Source organism: Chrysemys picta, chromosome 8 (genome assembly GCF_011386835.1).
Source record: "Chrysemys picta bellii isolate R12L10 chromosome 8, ASM1138683v2, whole genome shotgun sequence".
Lineage (NCBI taxonomy): Eukaryota > Metazoa > Chordata > Testudines > Emydidae > Chrysemys > Chrysemys picta.
Genome location: NC_088798.1, coordinates 36,478,818 through 36,501,833, shown reverse-complemented (window position 1 = coordinate 36,501,833; position 23,016 = coordinate 36,478,818). Strand labels below are relative to the sequence as shown.

At 40.0% G+C, this 23,016-nt stretch overlaps 1 protein-coding gene across 15 annotated transcripts in view; it reads left to right on the top strand.

The window, feature by feature from the left end:
- DPYD (dihydropyrimidine dehydrogenase) overlaps positions 1–23,016 on the top strand; it is a 612,292-nt gene that overhangs the window by 420,623 nt on the left and 168,653 nt on the right. For 14 of the 15 annotated variants that reach the window (XM_065555590.1, XM_065555592.1, XM_065555589.1 and 11 more), the window contains one exon: positions 2,329–2,493. The exons of the other annotated variant lie outside the window; for it this stretch is intronic. In XM_065555590.1, coding sequence (XP_065411662.1) covers positions 2,329–2,493 — 165 coding nt within the window. The remainder of the gene's footprint in view (positions 1–2,328; positions 2,494–23,016) is intronic. 15 annotated transcript variants of the gene reach the window in all.

Sequence of the window (23,016 nt, the reverse complement as noted above, 5' to 3'; positions counted from 1 at the left end):
CTAACAAACAAGTTAATTTTGTATTTGTTTACTGTTTGTTATGAAATGATGTGATGATCTTAGATTAATCTGAGGGGGGAAATTATGTTTTACAACACTGGATTTGAATTTGTAGCTACTATTTATTTATTTATGTATTTATTTATTTATCTATCTTTCTTACTCCATCATTATGATGTTGAAGTCTGATGTACTGGTACTGCTAATACCCAGGTCCTTTTCTTTTGACAGCTGAAGCTCCAATACTGCTATTACATGCCTGGACCACTTTTTCTCATATAGACCCCCCTTTGACTTTACTGTAGTATAAAACTCAGGGTTTGCCTTTACTGGGATGCAGGGCTGTGCCTGGGTATATGCAGTTGAAGGATTGGGATCTACATGAAAGTTTTTTTGTACAATCATACATAGAGTCTACTTTAAATCAAAAACAAATTGTTTAAATTATACTTTGTATGTGGATTTTCTTATATAGTTTAAATAGCTTGTAGTGGTATGTTTACACTTAAAGAGCAAAATGTGTACTTCCAGTCTAAACTAAGGAAAAACAACAATAGAGAACATAAATAAAGTTGTCATGAGAGAGAGAGCTCTGTGTTTGTGTGTGCATATCCTCTTTCACAGGCTGTAGTAACTCTGAGAACAAAATGGCTGCTGAACTTGCGACACAGAAATTTAAAGATATAGGAGATAGAAAACAAAAGGCATTACAGTCTCATATCTTCATATACCACAATGAACTGGCATAAATATAATGAACGTACATTTTCTACAAAATTCATTGGCTCACAAAAACCTATGTAGGCCCCTCTGCATACCAGGGTGTCTGCACCCCCTGCCTGCTGCAGAGGGGACATAGCTGGGATACAGAGGGGCTCTTTAAAGAATTTTGTATTCCAGTTACTCTCAAACTATACCTCTTGATACCTAAAAACATTTAAAAGTAACGCTGTTACCTAACACTTCAGCATAAACTGACCAAAAAAAGCGAGTAAATATAAATCTACATACAGAAAAGATGCATCTATTTTATATAGCTCTTGCCCATTTTTGGTGTATTTGCTATATTATAGTCCAAAATACATTCATTTGTGGCCCTTGATCCATAATTACAGAGATGCAATAACCCACTACACCTAGATGGGGGGGGCAGAAAGTAACCAATCACTATAGCAGTCTGTTCACTAGACAGTGCTTCTCAAAGCTGGTCCACCGCTTGTTCAGAGAAAGCCCCTGGCGGTCCGGGCCAGTTTGTTTACCTGCCGCGTCCACAGGTTCGGCCGATCGCGGCTCCCACTGGCCGTGGTTCATCGCTCCAGGCCAATGGGGACTGCGGGAAGCCGCAGCCAGCACATCCCTTGGCCCGTGCCACTTCCCGCAGCCCCCATTGGCCTGGAGCGGCGAACCGCGGCCAGTGGGAGCCGCGATGAGCCGAACCTGCGGACGTGGCAGGTAAACAAACTGGCCCAGACCACCAGGGGCTTTCCCTGAACAAGCAGCGGACCGGTTTTGAGAAGCACTGCGCTAGAATAGTGTTTACACTGCACCTGTGTTTGGGGAATGGATTCCATTCCCACTCCCACAACTGGCACTCTCAATAATAGTTTAGTCAGTTTCATCCTTAGGACCAGATTCTGCAATTTTGTGCATGTAAGTAACTCCCAGATAACAGGGGCAACCAGCTAATACAGAGGAAACAGTGAAACCCACTAATGAATGTGTGTTACTGGTCCCCGTCTCTGCCAATTTGGAGAGGATGAGTTGACAGCCCCTAGCTACAGAACCTTGGCCGTTAGCTCAGGCAGCTCATGCTTTTAGCTCTGGAGATCCCCTGTTCAGTCCCCAGTGTGTTAGGCAAGATAACAGCCATCGTGTAAGTGTGGGCTCATCTAGGATTTATGTGACAGCCACCATCTTGACTGACACACCAGGGATTGAATCAGGGACTTCCAAAGCTAAAAGCATGAGCTGCTACAGCTTGAGCTTGGTAGCTGGGATCTGTAACGACTCATATCTTCTGTGATCAACATGGGCAGGAGGGGACTTGCAACTCACCAGTGGATTACGTTGGCACAGAGTGCTCTGGAATGCATAAAGCAATCAAACTGGGGGGAAAAAACAACATTGTTTTACTTCAGTCTCTAATCTTAGATGTTACTTGCAACAAAAGTGCATATAGAATTTTGGATGGAAGTGTGTTTTAAATGGATGGTTTCCCTTTCATTAATACATTGTAGTATATACACCATTTATAGACTCTATAGGAATGTGATTTTTGTTTTTTTACTTTGTAAATCAATCTGAAAGTTTTTTACTGTGTTTTAACAGGACATTGTAACTAATGTTTCTCCAAGAATTATACGTGGAATTACATCAGGCCCCATATATGGCCCAGGTCAAGGCTCTTTCCTAAATATTGAGCTTATCAGTGAGAAAACTGCAGAATATTGGTGTAAAAGTGTCACTGAACTGAAGGCTGACTTTCCCAACCGAGTAAGTACAACTCAAACATAAGAATGCTGTATGTATATTGAAAGCATTCAGTTTATAGATTCATAAATATTGATGTATGTAATATATTTTATTAAAGAATCTGCCAATCGCTTTGCTGTTGTAAAAACAGACTACAAAAAACAAAAAAATAAAAAACACCCACTTAAAAATTCATCAGAACAATCTCCACGATAGGGTAAAAGGATGCTACACTGACACCACACAAACAGATGAAAAAAGAGATGCATTAATACTTGTTTTGTTTCGCTGATTTTGCACTCATGTGGAAAGTCTCCCAGCTGGGTGATGGTGTTGGGTGTCTGTGCACCAAAGTGTCTCCAACACCAGCCCTGCCCAGAATGCCATTTTGGGGGCAGACAAGGACAGATCCAGTGGCCCCAATACCCTGTGCAGCTGGCATAGATGGGGTACAGCCACTACTCTAGCCCATTAGAGTAGTATTTTTGAGATGGCTGTGCATCAGCCAAGCACCCTTGTGCTAGGTTCGGAGTGGAAATCACTTCCCCGAGCAATCTGCCCCCAAACTTTACAGAGCTTGAAAACTCAAGATTTACATGGCTGGAATGGATTTCTCCCTTCACAAGCATTTAGCTTAGTCTGATTCTGCTCAGTCTTCTGGGTACTTCTAATTCCAATTAAGCGTGATTAGAGGCTTAAAACAATTAACAGCACAGTGACTCCCATACTAACAGTACTTCATCTTATTTTCATTGTCATTCACTCATCACTTGGTACAAATCCTTACAAGTATTCAGTCCAGTCAAGAATGAGTTTTAAGTATCAGCAGAGAGTACATCATCTGTGACATACTGACTATGGATTGTAAATAAATCAATATTACGTGACCAACAGAGGTAAGGGAGTTGAGTTTGGGTTAAGAAAACTCCATTCAACCAGACAGAACTACTCATCCCTGAGAATAACCAATCATCATGATAGGCCAGATACATAATCAGCATGACCTGTGAAATGCCTAGACCCTTTAATCAAGACTGAGCAGGTGATTTAGGTCCCATAAACATAGGCCTGGTCTACGCACAGATAATGTACCAGAATAACATTTTCTGTTAGGGGTAAGATTTTTTTTAGCAAATTTTTAGCAAAATAGTTATATCAGTACAACCCCTAGTTATACTCCAAATAAGCTATACCACTAGGACTTCCCAAGTAAACAAAATTTCCATTTTGCAAGGACTTCAGAGACCTTTCAGAATTTTTCATTAAAGAGAGAGAGACCTCAGAACAGCCAATAGTCTGGTAGCTAAGGCACTCACTTGGGATGTGTGAGACTTAGGTTCCAGTCCTTGCTCAGATTCCGGCAGAGCAGGGACTTCAAACTGGGTCTCCCATATCCTAGGTGAGCACCCAACCACAGGGCTATAGAGTCAGTCAGTCTTCCTCTGGCGTAGTGAATATTTTATTATTTATAGATACTGGAACAGTTCCAACCAGGGGCAGGGAGAAATCACCAGTGAAAGATTGACTCTGTCGTGTGTAGGGCACTCCCCTGGGATGTCAGAGACTCAGGGTCAAGGTCCTGCTTTGCCTGGTTCAGAGCACGAACACATTTAACTTATGAGAGGAACTTCAGAATTTTAGGTAATGGCATTCAATGCATTGGAACCATTTTTAGGATACACTCTCTTTTCTCTTGTTTATCAATCTCCTCTGCCAGCTGCTACCAGGAAAGGAGTCATTGAAGCCAGGATTAATGAATCCATGTGCTGGCAGAAACAAATGCCTTGTCCATTGAGTACTAGTTATTTGCCTCAGATGAAACTTCATTGTTATGTGTGGAATTAAGGAATTGCAAGAAAGAGAACACCAGCAAGTGGGAGAATAAACTATAATGTAATCGATTTCCTCTATCTAGAGTGTACAAGAACAGAGAGAGAAGAAATATTTGTCTACAAATATATTTAACCTTCCATGAAACCAGAACTATAATAACAAGTTTTTACATATTTAAATATACTTTTTAAACAGGCTAACACTTTTTTCTTGTTTGTACTACCTCCCATTTACTGTATTTCTATGTTTCTTCTATTTCTTCAAAGCAAACAATATATAGTTTTCCTGTTATCTGGCCCTCATTCCTTGCTTTTATTATGCTTTCTTCCCATTTTCAGTTTTCATTCCTGAAGTGTGAATACAGGTAACTGTCAGGAAAAAAGTGTGAGAATGTCATGAATCAAGTAGTTGTAGTTAAATGCAGAGCAAATGTCCCATTTGACCTAGATATTGCTGCATGTGGAAGATTTGCTACTGTGCTGTAATTCTTGCATTACCAAGGCCCAGTGGGGTGAATAAAAGGTGGGAGTGTGAATATGAAAATAATTTTCTTAATTTTATCATTTTGATTTTAATGAACATCCTTAATTTGAGTCCTTGACCATTCTGAGTACTGTACACAATGGTTTGTCCAAGCAGAATTTATAACTCTACCTCTGGGAAAGACATTGTTCTGCAGCTTTCACGGAATATATATTACAGCATTTTGTGGATGAGACCAATTCAGAATTAGTAGTAAATGCAACGGTTTAGTTTAAGAAAATTGTAGAGCTTCTGAGAGCCAGGAGCTATATTAAAATGAGTCCAAGTAGTCACCGTTCTGAGGATTAACTTTTTCTGATCCAATCCCTACTGTATGAGTTATTACTTTTAGAATATGAATTTTGCTTTAGCATTCTAACCCTGCCTGACTTTTATAGAATCTTAGAGGTTGTTTACATTACATCTGGATATGCAAAAAGTAGCTTCTAGCAGCATAATTTTGGTTTGCTCACAGGCATTTTTTTTTTTCAAATTTGTCCATGAATTAAACTAAGAACCATAATCATTATAATGGTAAATTCATTGCTAACTGAGAACAGATTTTTGTTCACTGAGTAGAAATCTCTTGATGCTTATTATGAAATGCTCTGTATAATTACAACTTGCAGAAATTGTTTTTCTACAATCCTGTTCATTCCTCTAGAAAAGCGTTTTAAACCAGACATTTATTGTTTTGTTAAGTTTTTAAAAAGGGGGAAAAAACACTTTTTGAGCATTGTGTGAGTGAACTTAATTAACAAGCAAAAAATGACATTATCAGCTCAAATGAAAGCAAAGCAGAGATGAGGACACAAAAGTGGTTTACAATAAAGAAAATTATCTTGCTATAGTAAATAGTAAAATCAAACCAGAATTGATATTTAATTACTTTTGCTTTGTAATACAAATAGTTTTAGGCAAAACCTCTTTTTAGACAAAGGGAATATGAACTAAACTGCTTGCATACAGGGTTAAGCATTAACTCCCTAGAAAGTAAACCCTCATTAGCATCCTTTCAGTTGCCATTAGGGTGATAGTCATCTATAGTGCAAAGGAAATTCTGAAAATTATCCCAGCTTTGGCTCGGGCTAGTACTAGATTTCCCATGGCCTTGTACGAAATAAGACCTGTGGGCAGAGCTTAGTGATGAAGTCACAGCTAATAATATATTTGACTCTAGGCGGAGTTTGCAGATACCTTGTACAGTCACTTCCCTCTCACCCCAGGAGGGGAAGGGCCATTTGAAGGGAAGGAAGGAGTGCCATTGCCCTTGGCTCTCTCACACTTGCTTCCCACTGTCTTAGATACGTGATCTCTAGGCACTTCCTCTGTCCCCCATTCCAGGTGGCTGCTTCTCTTGCCCCTGAGTTCAGCAGAGCCCGCTGCACTATTGGAAGCCTCCTTTAAGGTGCTGCTGCAAATGCATCAATTGTTATAGTAGATAACACTGGTCTTTGGCTGATCTGCAGGCATTTGGGGAAGGCCCCACAACTTATTTCTGGGGGAGGCAAACCCAATCACTCTGCTGGAATAATGGAGGAGGAACACTCTGAGGGGCTTCCTCTCTCTGAACTACATCCAGTGGGTTTTAATATCTGAGAAGATTGTTATGAAACATTCAGAGTCAGTTACATGGTGGGATAACACAAGAATGGATTGTTTTGATTTAGCGGAAGGGGTTTGTGTCATAACGCAGAGGTTCTCAATGCGGCACCAGCAAAACTGTGGCTATATGGGGTTTGTTTTCTCCTGAATTTGTTCAATATCCATACTGTTTGTTCTTTGAAAGGCAGAAATGAAAGAATGGGCACATTTACCAAGAAATTTGATTTCATACGAACTTCAGGCTTCAGTTAATTTTATCCTAAGTAACCTTTTAAAATGTAAATCAGTGCTTTGGTCCTCTGTTAACATAGGGTATGTCCACAGAACAGTTAAACACCTGTGGCTGGCCTGTGTTATTTGACTTGGGCTCGTGGGACTCTGGCTGTGGGGCCGCAAAACTACACTGTAGACATTCGGGCTCAGTCTTGAGCCGCGGTCTGGGATCCTGTGAGGGGGGAGGGTCCCAGACCCCGGGCTCTAGCCTGAGCCCAAACATCTACACTGAAATTTTACAGTTTGGCAGCATGAGTGTCACGAGCCCGAGTCAGCTGACATGGACCAGCCATGAGTGTTTAATTGTTCTGTAGACGTACCCTATGTTAACAGAGGACCAAAGCACTGATTTACATTGTGAAAGGTTACTTAGGATAAAATTAACTGAAGCCTGAAGCGTTGCGGAATACTGTTGCCAGTCACTCAACAGGAACAATTCTGTAAATGCTGTCCCACTGGCACCTCATTCATATCAGTGAGGTGTTAATTGAAAACTTAGTTGTGGCCATTTAAAGAAAATATTATGTAGCATTAGAACCTCATCTGAGGTAGCTTTTAAAAACACAGGGCCCAAGACACCCAAGACAGTGTCACTTCAATCACTGGGGTTCTATGTGTGACAGTGCATTAGGCCTATCTGTATTTATGGCCTCCCTCTCATTTCATAAGATGTCACTTTTTTCACTGGTTTGAATGGGCCACCTGCCTGTCTTGTCACATTACTTGAATTGAAAGATTAAGAGGCTTTTTGACATCAAAATGTCTTCACTGCAGTGTTGCCTACGGATTTTGGTCATGAACCTGTTTAGGTTTTTAATATTGTTTTTCATTTTTGTCCATATGTGGTATCTAGCACTTAAGGATTTATCACAATGCACACTTATTAATGGGGAGAGTACACTCTAAACAGATAAATGCTATTCCTTAGTACTAAGGAGAGACCACTTAACAGTTGGCAAAGATGGAACAATTTGTTTTTGTTTTTCAAACAGTATTGAGTACCAAAGGAGTGAGTCTGAATTAATACAATTCGGAAACCTTATCAATGCATGGGTCTCAGAGACAAAATGATGACCAGACAGAGACTGTATAAATCTTAGCATTGGTCAGAGAAAAGTGAAGGAAGAGAGAAATGAAAACCAAAATTATCAGATGGGAGCTTCAAATAAATATGTTTGAGAGGAGATGAGAGTATTAATAATGTAAATAAATGAAAGTGAAGAAAAAGAGGCTCCATGTGAAGTGACCATTAGGACAGAGGCCAAATAAAGTCTCTGTTCCAACACTACATGGAGTCCTAGCATTGTAATGAAGAACTGAAAGAACTGACCCCCCTGAAAGTTGAATAAATCACTTATCTGATAAAACATGAGGTATTTGATGGACAATATTGGGATTTTGAGGATTAAAATGAGCCCCATCCGTACTGAGACTTATGACTCCATTGCCTCAGCACAAGTATTCAGAATTTAATATATCAGTAGAATGACTGATTTGTTGAGGAATGTCGAAAAAGATTTTAAACCATGCAAGAGAGTTTTGTGCAAAAATGTTATGCTCACATTCTGGAGATTAGCTGCATGGGCCCATCAGTTTTGCTTGAGATTGCTGAACTTTTATGGCAGCAGTGCATCTTTGGTGTGCTGCTCATGTGTCAGTAAAACAGGTAAATCTCTTCACAGTCCTTCTGCAAGAATGCAATTGTGAGATTGCCTTCAGTGACTGCAGAGAGCCAGGATCTGATGGTGTTAAAATGAATGGACATCAGTGAAGGTGTATGGACAGCTTATTCTCATCATCAAAACATTTAATGTAGCTCTGAGTTGCCATAGCTTAAACCTTCTGTTTGTGTTGCTAAATCATCAGCTTACATTAAATTATTTTTGGACTCTTCCAGCATGTGTATGTGTTTACATCATCCCGTAACTGATGGGAGTTTTTAGAGTCTCTCATTAAAATCAACCTCTCTTTTACAGCTCTAAATGGCATGTCCTGGAGTAAGATGGTAAGAACAGTAAGCAAAGTTATGCAAAATCTCAATGTGTGAACTGATGTAGCAAACAGTTTGGTCCAGAATACACACTAGTGCAGTGCAGAAGAGGACTTGGAAGGGGCCCTAATTGATGGAAAAGAGCTTGCAGAAAAATTTGTCAGTCACTGCAGCACTGACAGAAATCCATGTGAAATGAGCAAAATGTCTGGAAAATGGATGTGAGCGTAAGCCTAGAATAGTTGCAGAAGGAGAATTCAGGATTAAATATTTGCAGTATTACAGCAGGTTGAGTATTGAAAGTTTATGGGGAACTTTTTGGGGTCCTAGGAGAATACAAATACATTTTGGGTTCTTGTATTAGTCTAAGTACAAAAGTACCAGATGGTCGGCTGAGGTATGGATTAAGTAACTCTGATATAGATGTCAAGGATGTTAGTGAGTTGATAAAACTCATCCTTGCTCATACCATGCTCTTGGACCCCAGAAGTAAATTTAATAATCTGGTCTTCCCATTGCTGCTTCTAATGTGTGTACTGCCCTCAGAATATTTCTGACAGTCCCTGTGACGGTTGCCTCATCAAAAAGCAGCTTTTCAAAACTGAAGCATATAAAGAAATATTTTTGTTTAACTATAGTATGTCCCAGGAACACTTGTCAGAACTAGCCGTGTTATCAATAGAAAGAGAGATCAGCAAATCACTGGATTTCAGACAAATGATTGACTTCTTTGTAGCATGGATTTTTAAAAAATCGCATTGTATTTTGGTTTCAGAGTAGCAGCCATGTTAGTCTATATTCGCAAAAAGAACGGGAGTACTTGTGGCACCTTAGAGACTAACAAATTTATTTGAGCATAAGCTTTCGTGGGCTACAGCCCACTTCATCAGATGCATAGAAAGGAACATATAGTAACGTGTATATATACACATACAAAGAACTTGAAAAGATGGGAGTTGCCCTACCAACTCTAAGAGGCTAATTAATTAAGATGAGCAATTATCAGCAGGAGAAAAAAAACTTTTGTAGTGATAATCAAGATGGTCCATTTCAGACAGTTTGACAAGAAGGTCTGAGGATACCTAACATGGGGAAATAGATTCAATGTGTGTAATGGCTCAGCCATTCCCAGTCTCTGTTCAAGCCTAAATTGATGGTATCTAGTTTGCATATTAATTCAAGTTCAGCAGTTTCTCCTTGGAGTCTGTTTTTGAAGCTTTTCTGTTGCAAGATTGCCACGTTTAAGTCTATTACTGAGTGACCAGAGAGGTTGAAGTGTTCTCCTACTGGTTTTTGAATGTTATGATTCCTGATGTCAGCTTTGTGTCCATTTATTCTTTTGCGTAGAGACTGTCCAGATTGGCCAATGTACATGGCAGAGGGGCATTGCTGGCACATGATGGCATATATCACATTGGTAGATGTGCAGGTGAACGAGTCCCTGATGGCATGGCTGATGTGATTAGGTTCTATGATGATGTCACTTGTATAGATATGTGGACAGAGTTGGCATCTGGCTTTGTTGCAAGGATAGGTTCCTGGGTTAGTGTTTTTGTTCTGTGGTGTGTGATTGCTGGTGAGTATTTGCTTCAGGTTGGGGGGCTGTCCGTAAGAGAGGACAGGTCTGTCTCCCAAGATCTATGAGAGTGAGGGATCATCTTTCAGGATAGGTTGTAGGTGATGGCTAGTGGCGTTCTGTTATTTTCTTTGTTGGGCCTGACCTATAGTAGGTGACTTCTGGGTACTCTTCTGGTTTGTCAATCTGTTTTTTCACTTCAGCAGGTGAGTATTGTAGTTTTAAGAATGCTTGATAGAGATCCTGTAGGTGCTTGTCTCTGTCTGAGGGATTAGAGCAAATGCAGTTGTCTCTTAGAGCTTGGCTGTAGACAATGGATCGTGTGGTGTGTCCTGGATGGAAGCTGGAGGCATGTAGGTAAGTATAGTGGTCAGTAGGTTTCCAGTATAGGGTGGTATTTATGTGACCATCGCTTATTAGCACAGTAGTGTCCAGGAAATGGACTGCTTATGTGGATTTGTCTAGGTATTTTGGAATAGTGCCATTAGCCTTGTATGATATACAGATCGTTGTGGTTTAGGGTTGCAAACATTGAGATAGCCACAAAAAGTGTTAGCTATGTTTGAGTTTTATTCTGTGAGGTAAGACTTTGCTTTTTTATTAAGAGACTTTAAAATATGTAGATACTGTCTCTATGATTACAGAAGATGAGGGAACATTTGTGGCAGCCATGGTTCAATCTAGCCTTTTAAGAGCCATAAAGGCCGAAGTAGGTTGTATTTTGAAAGCATCACAAAGGCTTTTGCCCTTGATGGGAGCCACGCAGTGTGCGGGTTGCTTATATATTATATCCAATAAATATAGTAGCCAGGTGATCACCACGGTTGGGCAGGTGGTACTGGAGAGTTAAGAAGTTCATTTTCCCTTGTTGGGTTGATTTGAAACTATTTGGAACACATTTAGCTCCACAGGGCCAAATTTACAGCACCTTCCTTTTTGCTGGGTGCACATGCATAAAAAATGAAGGCCAAACTATCAGCTCAGCCCCAGCTTCCCTCTATTTATGTTGGCTCTCTGTTTGCATATGCAACGGATTGCACTTTCAGGAGTGGGCACTTGTGTTTCGTACTCCAAAACACTTGTTGATGTGGACACAGAAACAGAGACACAGAAACCATAATATGGTTAAATGAAGAGACCACAAACTTATACCAAGCTGACGTTGTCACCTCAAACTACATGAGATGGTTTTTCCAGTGCAGATCTGTAGCAGCACCAATGTCTCTGAGCTTGAGTGAGGTCAGGCTGCCTCGACACTCAGGCTTCCAATGGATCTTGACAGCAAGCAAGAATCCTGACCCGCACCCCCCCCCTTCCTAACTCAACTAGGAGAGATTAGATGAGGGGAGCCACAACCTGCACCAGTCAGAGGCACACCTATTCATGTCTTGTGAGTGCCCAAGACCAAGCAGCACAGTGGATTTTAGGGTTCTCAGTTGTATCCTTCCAGACCAACGAACAGGAGTCATTTTAGAAAAATTCAGGGATGGGGGAAAATTGTATCACCATCCCCACTGAGGCCATGGCTGCTTGTGGGAGGTTAATGGGCCAGTCCCATCCTGGAGAGGGACAGGGAGATGGTGGGCCGTCCTATCCAGAGAAGTTGGGGGAGCGACAGGGGAGGCTGGTGTCTCACTGATGGCTGGTCCAGGCTATTGCTGCTGCTTTGTGTCCAGCCAGCAGGAAGAGGAAGGGTCAGTGCCAGAAGCCACTCATGATTGTCTGTTGCCTCCTCCTTATAGGCCTAAGGTGGCAGATTTGGCCCAGTTGCCCTGCCATCATGACAAAGGGGCCCTGGGCCAAATTTGAGTAAGTGGCATTGTGACCTGGTGCCTGGGGTCACAACACCACTTAAATTTGACCTGGCTGCCCCTCTGTAATGATGGAGAGCGGCCAGAACAAATCTGCTACTTTGCAGTTGTCTAAAAGTTGTATGGGGGGGAACTAAGCTTGGGATGCAACTGCCCCATAGCAAATAACACACCTGCCCAGAAACAGTACCAAAACAATCCCAATATTGTAACAATTTTAATATAAACTCTCCAAAACCAGACCCCAGGATGGTAGTTGATGGTAGATGTCCCCAGTAATTTGTCAGTTTCGTCATACGGGAGCAATCCCTTCCAGGCCTAGCCCCTAGTATCATATGAGATCCAGCATATATTAGTTTAAGAGTGGGAAGGGTAGGGCTGAAATAAGAAGCCCCAAATGGCTGCCCCTTAGGGGCAGAAAACTTTACTACCCACCAAATGGGAGCTGAGATTTCACCCTCCTGCCACACAATTACTCCTAGACACACCAAAGCCCTATCCAAACTAGTGGGGTGACTAAGGAGCTGTACAACTAGAAATCTGATTTACACAAACATCTGCAGGTGGTGCCTGTACACTTTTGCAGGCATAACTAGTATGTTCAAAAATGGGTGCATAACAACAGAGGCTGGTTTAAGATTGGCAGAAAGGTACCATATTATGCATTTGAGTTATCATTCTTCTGCCTAAGGAGAGAAGCTCTGTGTCTCATCTTTTCTTCCTTGAGGCACAAAAAAATAAGTATTCAGGCCTCTTGTGATCTAAATATTAATAGAGATGGGATTGGGAGATACAAAATTTGGGTTTAGATTTTAAACTAGTTGAAGTTTAGATATTTAGAGTTGAAGCTTCAGTTGGGACCCATGGAAATGTTTTTGAATGTATTTTATTTTAACATTTCATGTTGATAGTATTACTTTGAACAGGGAGTGGTCTGTCGATTTTGTTGTTCAACTGACATTTTCATTTTAAGCATCCAGCAAACACAGAACTATTTTTAGAATAGCCAGTACACACAATACACTTTTGCTGTAGCTGTTTTGGCTAAATGTTTTCATTTACAAGCAAGAAAATCATCCTTCCTCCCCTCCCCTTCAGCCTCACAGTTGTTGCTGCTGTTAGTTTTTGCATTACAGTTGCACTTAAGTGGGCCCCAACTGAGATCAAGGACCCATTGTTTTAGGCACAGTACAAACATATCATAAGATACAATCTCTGCTCCAAAGAGCTTACTGTCTAAATATGTGCGACAGTCAAATGGTTGGCGGGGAAAAGTGGTACAGTGTTTCTGGTGACAAATAAGGACCTTGAGGAGAAATGTGATGAGATGTTTCATGATTTGGGTTTGAAAACTATTGCTTTGTTGAACAACCAGTCAAACTGTGTTAGTGCCAAGTTAGATTATTTTCATGCATTTTATAAAGGCATGGCTTATTTTGTTTGTTTTACTTTTACAGCCATGTTTGACATGGTACAGTAAGGCAGATGGGAAATTTGTACTTACACAAAGAAGAATTCTTTTGGTTTAGAGTGTAAGTTATTGATCCTGTTAGAAAAGGACAATTTTCACAGTTTTATGAAGACTGCAAGAGGGTCTTTAAAACTTTTGCCTCAGGGTGAGAGCTAGGAAAAAATTTAAGCAGTTTCTGGAATACTCCACCAGACACCTCCTAGAAAATGTGCAGAGAGCTGTACTTGATTATTGGAAGAGACAAACCCCTTAATGGCCAGAGTCAGCTGAAGCTGGTTTAATGCTCGCATTACTTTTAGCTAGTGCCAGTGCTAAAAATTCCTTTTTGAAGAAACAAATGAACAGCCTTTTAGAATGAGTGCTGAGAAGGGAAATGCTCTAAAAATATACACACTAATGTACTAAAAATATTGTTCCTGAATCTGATGATCAATTATTGATGATCACATGATGAATTGCATATTTTTATTCATGTTATTAAGGTAGAGCTCTCCTTTTAAGGTCATTTTTCTTTAGAGGCTGTATGTCTTAGCAAGAACACATAGGCACTTTTTAAAATATAACCATCTTCTGAATTTTGTAAGTCGTTATATGTCCAATGGAATGTTGAGAAATAATTCCAGCAATCTGATTGGCTAACAAACAGAGCATTCATTCTTTCTAGAAATACCCTGTATAAACTGGCTGGGGTCAACGGCTCTCAGCAATGCCTCAGGCCATCACCTCCTCCCAGTCAGTCATTAATCTCTAAGAAATGCCCTGCTCCTGGATCATTATTGTTTTAATGTTAGGTTGTGGATATTGCCATATGAGGTAAAAATGACCTTGTGGCAATGTTAAGAAGTAAAAAAACAAAGTGGTTAAATTTTATAGTTTTTAAAACCATTAATAGCCAACGATCCATCAAAAACTAAAGTCTTAAAACAACCCATTGAACCGTTCTTAAAAATGATGACATTCTGCCAGCCTTATTACCTGTGCAAAGCATTTATCCACCAAATATTTCTTCCCCATTTCCATTCTGTATTTGTTACAGTCAATTAAGTAAATTTCAAAATTAGACCTTTTAAAATGTACAATAGCTTTAAAATAGTGTATCAGAACTGACTGCTAATCTTTTAGAAGACACTGAGTGCATGAGATTTACATAATTCATTTTTCTCTAAGCAGAATTCATATTATCATAATAAAAAAGCAAATTTACACTCAAATGGCAAAAAGTATATGTTACTCCCATAGTCCATATTCTGTACTTAATTTTAGTAGTGATATTATGTGCCCCTCATTAAGAAAAATACTTAGGCCTAATCTAGACTTACATTTTGCTGTCATAGCTATGTTGGTTAGGAATGTGAAAAAAATCACACTTAATTAGACATAGCTGTGCCAGCAAAAGCCCTAGTGTAGACATAATTATTTATTCCAGCAAAAGTATCCTTTTACTGGCATAGTTTATTTCATTCAGGGAATGAGTATAAGATGTACTGGCAAAAGAACTCTATTAGATGTGTTTACGTTAGGAGTGTTTGCTGGAAAACCCTTTCTCGTGTAGACAAGGCCTTAAACTCATATTTTAATCTATCATTTTGAAAAGCACTTCAGTCTGTGATCCAGGAGTGGGAGGTTCTGAGACAATTACTTTTAAAAATATATTTCTACCTTTTCCACTGAGCAGAGTATGCATAAACAGGTACAATTCCCACTGTGCTCTGAATAGATCATACCCCTACTGTATATATTACTAATACACCCATAATTTGGCTTTATTGGTAAATCAGATTTAACAATTGCCACCATAAAACCCTGCCTAGCCTTTTTCTCCAACTTTGGCTGTACCTCAGGTGTTCCCAGATTTTAGTTAGCATTTTACATAGTTACTCTAAGTCTTTGTATATTCAGACTGGAGTTAAAAAAATATACCTTTTCAGCATTAATTACCAAGCACCCTCATGCCGGATTCAAGTGCCCAATATTAGCTTGACCCAATAGAGGAGCCCCTCATTTCTACACAGGGTCTTGGTGTCTGCTATTCTGGTACTGTAGGTATATCCAGAGGGAAGGAGGAGTGTCTGTTTTAATGTTTAAAAGAAAAATCTCACTTTTATTTCCTGGAGGCTTACATTCAAGAGACTACTTGAAAAGCTCCTTTTCACATCAGCTGCAAGTAGACATTTATTCAGTCTTTGTTTAATTTAAAACTGTGTTGTTGATAACATTAGCAAGTTCTCTTTTGCCTTGTCCTCTGCCACTTACATTGTTCCCTACAGGGAAATTGCTTCAGAGATTTGTGTTTTACACCCAACTATTTCACATTTTTATCCCTATGTCTCATTTTAAAGTATTCTCTGTATTCTTAGTGATTGTGGTAAAACTAGCACTTTACATTGATTTGTGTTAATTTGTACAATAGCGGTTAAGTAGGGTCACAGTTTTGAAATCTGGGTGCCTAAAGTTCAGTTCCTAAATCCATATTTAAGCACCTAAATAGGATTAGACTCATTTGCAAGGGGGTGAGTATCTACAGTTGATTTCAGTGAGAGCTGGATTGCTCAACACCTCTGAAAATCAGACCACATTTTTCTAGGTGCGCAAGGGTATAAGAGCTTTACTCTGAGCCAAATCTTGTCTTCTCCATGGGTCATAGCACCATATTAAAGGCTGAATACACCTGCAAGTCCTGGACTCCTAGAAAGTACATGAGACAGTTGAACAATATGTGGGAAGTCCTGGTCTACCAGAATGGCCCAGATCTCAATCTGTGGCCAAGTAGCAGTTGGTGCAGTGCAGAAGGAGATTGCAAAGATGGCTTAAAACCACCCCCAGTGCTAGGGTGATTTTCACTGTTCTGGTCCCCTGGCAGAATTTAGAGCAGCCTAATGACTATTATAAGTTTTGTCAGTTGCCAACAAGTTCACAGGGCTACTATTGTTGCTGGAGATCACTGGACCATAGGGACATCCCAGCCGCAGCCTCTGTGTTAGCCTCATGAAAGGGAGTGGTGTGGGAGAAGCAGACTGTGGGGCACTGGATGTTCCCCATATGCTTTGATGGAATCCTTCTGTGCCTGGTTACACCATCTTTTGGACAGCTTTGGTCTTGGAAGGAAGGGCTCAAAGTTGCTCTAAAGTAGCCCAGGATCTGATCTTGTGTATATTCTCAGCTTACTTACCTTTTTGGCTGAATGTCTGTCAATAACTAGGTTCGTGCTAAAACCTCTCCTATACTGGATGGTGATTAGGCTCACATATTTTTTCATTCTAACTAAAATATAGCCCCATAAACTATTGAATTTTCACTGAGGAAAATGTCTGATAACACATCAGTAGTTCTGAACAAGTTAGATTACAGTTAAATGGATCTCTATTTAGTGAAAATTGTTATCGGTTTCTCAGCATTCACTGGTTTGCTTCCTTAAAAGTTTAACAAGAAGTGGGTAGAACTAGCAGTCAAGGAGAAGAGATTTGTCTGAAGAGAATTGCCAGCTCCTTGCCCTTAATTTTGTGTCTTATTTGCTTCTGGAGTGCAGCCAAAAGACTGCTTGGGTCATCAAACATAACAGCTAGCTACTTAAGTAAATTAGAATGTCTGTTTGCAAAGATAAAACTACCCACTCACGAGATTCTCAGATCGTATGTCTCAGAAGGGACTGTTGAAGTCCTACCATCTTGGGATTTGAACATGATGCTACATGACTCACTGGGTTTTCGTCCCACTTAGGAGAGACTGTGGAAGAGGAAATTCAGAGAGAAAAAGTTCAATGATGAAATAGAGAACCAGTGTGTATCCGATGCAGTTCACCCATTTGAGCCAGCCTATCTTTTTGAGGATGTAGTTCTTCTCTCCCTAGTAGAAAGCACAGGGGTCTCTTTAATTTGGAAACTATTTTTAATTTAATTGCTCTTGAAGAAAATCCTGAGTTACAGGAAGAAAAGCTTTTGCAAAACTTGAGCTTGGGTTTGGTTTGGTTTGGTTTTTGAATGCTATGAATCCAAAAAAGCTTGCAAGGTTCACAGAACCTTAGACACCACCACATTCACCCATCAATAGTTTATATCCTCTTTCATGTTTAATTTTCTTCAGTATTGTCTCCACTTTTGAAACCTAATAAAATGGGTCTGATATTGCTGTGTGGCCATTTGATCAAGACTTAGAGGAAACCATTAAGTATTAAGTGCTAAAATTATTTAAAAAGAACATTACAAAAATGATTTCTTGAGAGCAAAAAACTGATGCCTGATACAGGCAGGCAGTCAATTAATAGACACTAAAAAGTCACAAATACCAGTATATGCCAGGATCTAAAGCAGGCCTGCCTGCTTCAGACTTGAGAAAATTCATCATCATCTTTGTACAGCGATGTCTTTCTGGTAATGGCACATTAGATACCTTGAGGCAGTGGGACATAGCTAGTAGTTGCAACAACAGAGAAAATCTGAATTTGAACTTCTTTTTTAGGGCTGGGTATTAATTCTGCTGTCCACAAATGATTGGATCTGTAATTCCCTGTAATTCTCATTACTTAAAAGTTGTGGGGAATCATAGTAAGAATCATTTTGTTTGTGAGGTAGGGCAGTGGGGGATTGCAGTATAGCTTATGGCATGGTATTAGTATAGCTAAAGTGACCACTCTCCCATATTATCACTGGACTGTCATTCAGTGAAGTCAAAGTGGTAGAGTTTGTAATATCAGACCCTTTTGTGAAAGGATAAGAACATACTGACTTCACAGAATGATGATCATATCAAAAGTAAGTGTGTCCATTTTAGCTGCTATTATTTCTGTACATACAGTTAGCATTCAATTAGCTATGGCCATACCTGCTCTATGTATGTTCTGTCTTGACTCATATTGCTTACTTTCACCTGTGCTTTTATAGCTCAATTCAGCAAAGCAATTTAGCCCGTGCTTAGCTTTAAGTACATGATTACTCCCATCACAGTGCATGCTTTCCTGAATTGTGACTTAAAAGCACGGATGTTGAAGGTAGGGAAATGTGTGGCATTGGGAGGTAAAGAATTGTAGTTTTTAAATTGAATAAAGCCATCCCAGAGCCTTAAAATTCCATGTGATCTGCAGTGGATTTCCTATTTTGCAGGATGGATTTCACTGAATAATAGTTTCTTTAAAGAGACAAGGTGGGTGAGGTAGTAACTTTTATTGGGCCAGCTTCTGTTGTGAAAGAGACAAGCTTTCGAGCCACACAGAGCTTTAAAACGAACATGCCTATCAGACGGTCATTTAAGGTTCTCGGGACTGTTTGCAGAAGTCTGTCTTGTGTGCTAGGTTAAAGACTAAAAGTTCTCTTCATCCTCTGCAGTTTGGGCCACAGATCAGTAGAACCAGCTATTCTGCCTTATCGTCAGGCAGACAAGGTGGAAGAGGTAATATATTTATTGGACCAACTTTAGCTGGTGAGAAAGACAAGCTTTCAAGCCACACAGAGCTCTTCTTCAGGACCGGGAAAGGTGCTCCCAGCATCACAGCAAAATGCAGGGTGGAACATAAGGCGCAAGGTGTTTAGCATAAGTAATTAGCACACATTTTAAGTAAGGCTAAGATTTTGTCTCAGATATTTTAGTAAAAGTCACAGACAGGTCAAGGGCAATAAAGAAAAATTCATGGAAGCTGTGACCTGTCTGTGACTTTTACTAAAAATATCTGTGACAAAATTGTGATCTAGGGGTCCCCACACTGCTTGATGAGCTTGGAGAGGTTGGGGGACTGTTTGAAAGCCAGAAGTGGGGTTTCAGGAAAGATTTCTTTCAGGATGGGTTCCCCATTTAGTATAGGTTGTAGTTGTTTGATACCCCCTATGGGTTCCAGTGTGGGATAGTAGGTGATAACTAGAGGTGTGCAATAAGAGGGGATTTATTTCTATATTGAAGAAGGTTCTCTTGGGGTATTTGGGTGGCTGATTACAAGATGTGATCTACTTCTCTGGTGGAGTGCCCTTATTTGGTGAAGGCGGTTTTAAGTGTGTTAAGGTGTATTTTCTTCAGGCAGGCAGAACAGCCTTTCCTCCCGTCTCTGACTTCACTCCTCACCCAATGGTGCTTCCCTTCCCTTCATTGCATCACAGGGAGGAGAGTGGTGCAAGGAGCAGGGCATGGAGACAGAGAGAGTGGCTGGGTAGAGGAGGAAGCAACCCTGCATTCACTAACTCACGCATCCCTTCCAATCCCTGCTGTAACATTCCAGTGATGTGTAATGGGAGAAGATGAAGAATAAAAGATAAGTAGGGCATAAAGACATGTTTCTCCTTTCTCCCTCTCCTCTAAAATACCCCTTTAACCTCTGTCTGCTATGTGGCTTCAGGGGAGGTGAAGACAAGCAGAGGATAAAAGGGAGAAGGGTAGAGTAGGATAGACTTCTTTGGGATGGAAAGAGGAAGAAGAGAGGGAATACACTGGGGAATAGCATGTGTAGAGCTGACTCAATAACCGGGTTAGGAGGAGAATCCCCAAAGGATTATTCAGTGAAAAAAGGATTATTCATTTGCAAAATTTGATTGCCAAAAAGAGATTTGACCAGCTGTGCTCAAGGGCAGTGGGGAAAGTAGATGAGACCTTTGTGTGTGGAGGAGGCAGCAAAAGGAACACTGGGGCAAGATAAACACAGAGAAAGAATGAGAGAGAGAGAGATGGGAACCTGGGAAGGGGATGGGGGGAAGAGAGAGAAATGGTAGAGAGAAAAGAAGGAAAAAAGAACATATGAAGAGGGAGACAGAGAGCAATGGAGAGATCAGTGCTCAGGTCCTGTGGCAAGGGGGCCAGAATGAGTAAGAGATACAGTGGTATAAAGAAATGTATCTAGTGCACTCCATGTAAAAGTGTTTGGCCACTGTGTTGCTCCTTCCATGGCTATGGCTAGCAGGCAGCATAGTGCCAGATCCTCTGTGGGGTAAATCACTGTTGCACCATTAGCTACGCACTATATTTAAATGGCAAAATAAGTGAATTAATTCATTCTGTCCCCAAGTGCCCATGCCTCTGGGTCCTACCACTGAAAACACCTCTCTCATTTCAAAATGACTTGTGTAAATTTCCTGTGCAACCTTGGCATGCCATTGTGGCTTTCTGCACCGCAGTTCCCCATCTGTAAAATGAAGATTAGCTTAAAATGGAGAGGAGTTAAGGCTGTGAGGCCCTCAGATACTAATGGGAGCTGTATAAGTACCATAGATCAATTGATTGATAGATGTTAAAAAATCCGTACTGGGGAAAAAACCAACTAATTTGTGCTGCCTCTTCCCCTGCTTTGTCTTTCCATATGTGTCTTAAGAATCAATGAAGTGTCAGCATCCTGTTGGTAACTTTTAGCTGCAGGTTATAGTTTGTGTCTGAAATATTGTAAAACCAGATATAATCTCTTTCCATTAGCTCCTTTGATCATACACTGGCCTCCCTTGCTTCCTCTTGAAAGTGTCGCTGCCCAAAAGGTACTCCTGCATGTGTGTTACAAACTTAGCGGCATCCTGCAGGAACTGTAAATTCCAAGCAGTGATTCACTAGTTATCTAAAAATGGAGTCGGACCCAAACCTTCACACCTCTCCCAGATTCAATCTTGTTTAGATTGTGTATTTTCCCCTTCATTAATATTCATGTAATTACACATATGTACTTTGTTTTTGTTGCGTACCAAAAAGGCTGATTGACTGAGGGAAAAGTTATTCCTTTGTCATTTTCATCCTTACCCTAAATATAAAATACCAAAGATCATTATGAATTTCCCGGCCAGTTTGCAGCCATCAGATAATTTTTGAGAAGATTTATATGAGCTTCTAGACTTTGAGGAGTTTATCTGAACTGATGAACCTCTTGATCCTCCCCCCATATAATGACCCTGGGTTTTCTGATCACCTACAGCTTTCCTGTCTCCCTAAAGTGTGCTCTCCAGGTACTGATTTTGCCTTCGTTGGACATCTTTCATGGACAGTGTCTTCTTTCCTCTAAAATATTTGATATTTTTAATCAAAAAACTGAAATTTTTTGGCTCAACACTTACAATTTTTCAGTCTATGGTCAATTTTTTTTTCATTTTTTAATTGAAAATGTTATGGGTTTTAAACTATTTTTTCCAGTGTTTCAGCCAACAACTTTTTCCACAGGAAAAAAGTATAATTTTCCAGCCAGTTCTCCATGTAAATTCACTGGATTCCTGTGTTGCTGTGGCTGCCAGATTTATTCACTGATATTGTTCTATCACTTGCACCTATCACTATCGTGTCTACAATAAGCACTACATGGAACTTGTGTTTTGGGCCTTCCTCATTTGTGCAGTGCTCCCACAACTCTGACTGATTTCAAGGGGAATTGTGGGTGGAGAATATCTCTAGAAATCAAGCTACTGGTCTATTATATCAGGTGACAGCTCATCAGATGTGGTCTGTTTAGCATCCTGTTGCAGAGAAAGCAACAACATTTTATTATTTTCTTGAGAAATTGGCTTGTCTCCAACTCCCAGTTTTCATTTGCCTGAGGATTTACATTGGATCTTAGCGACTATGTGCCTTAATTTGGAGTTATATCCCAGTCTACCTCACCGACATCCATCAGTAATCTGATTAAATCTACATCTGTCATTTGATGTAATAGAACTGGAGTCATCATAAGTGAACATTGTCACAGGATCAATTTTTTCCTGCTTTGAAAATAAACATTTCAGTTTAGCCTCAGATGTGGCCCTTTTTGTTCTTTGAAATATCCCCCTCCCCGCCTGTGTGTGTGTTTTTGTTTGTTTGTTTGTTTGTTTTTAGATATACTGTATATTATTTCCACTTTAGTTTGAAAAAACAGTGGAGAAGATATAAAGCAAAGATAGGAATGTAAGCAGCTAGCTTTCTAAACAAAGTAAGCTGGATAATAAATACAGCATTAGTCGCTATTTGCATCTTCATGTAATTATTCAGTCTTTATTGACATAAAATCTCTTGAAGATATTTTAAATACAAGATATGAGGAAAAACAAGGGAAAGTTAGAGATTGTTAAATTATTTAATATCCACTCTCTGGAAGATTTTTTTTTAAATAGGAGGAGTGTAGGTCAGTAATGTCAAGACATTCTGCATTGCTTGTCTTTATCACCATGCAGAATCTTTTTATTAAGGCAGCATAGAAAGAATAGATTTATGGACTGAAGGTACAATGTTTAATATGTCCATATCCATCTAGATTGACAGTTCCTACAGACATGAATTTCCCAGGAGAGAGAGTGTTACTGGTGTCAGTGGATGGCATCATTTACTTCAATGTTCCATTATTAAATTGATAACAAGATAATTCCTCTGCTTCTCAGAGACATGACAGGGTTTACAATTGTTAACTCTCTTATTGCATGGGATTTGCTATTCTAGGTAGTTTTTAATAAGAAGCTTATTTTTATTTCAGTTCTGCAACAAATCAAAAACTGCAATGAAAAAGCAAAGTAAAATAAAAACCTGGGCAGGTCTACAAGGCAACACA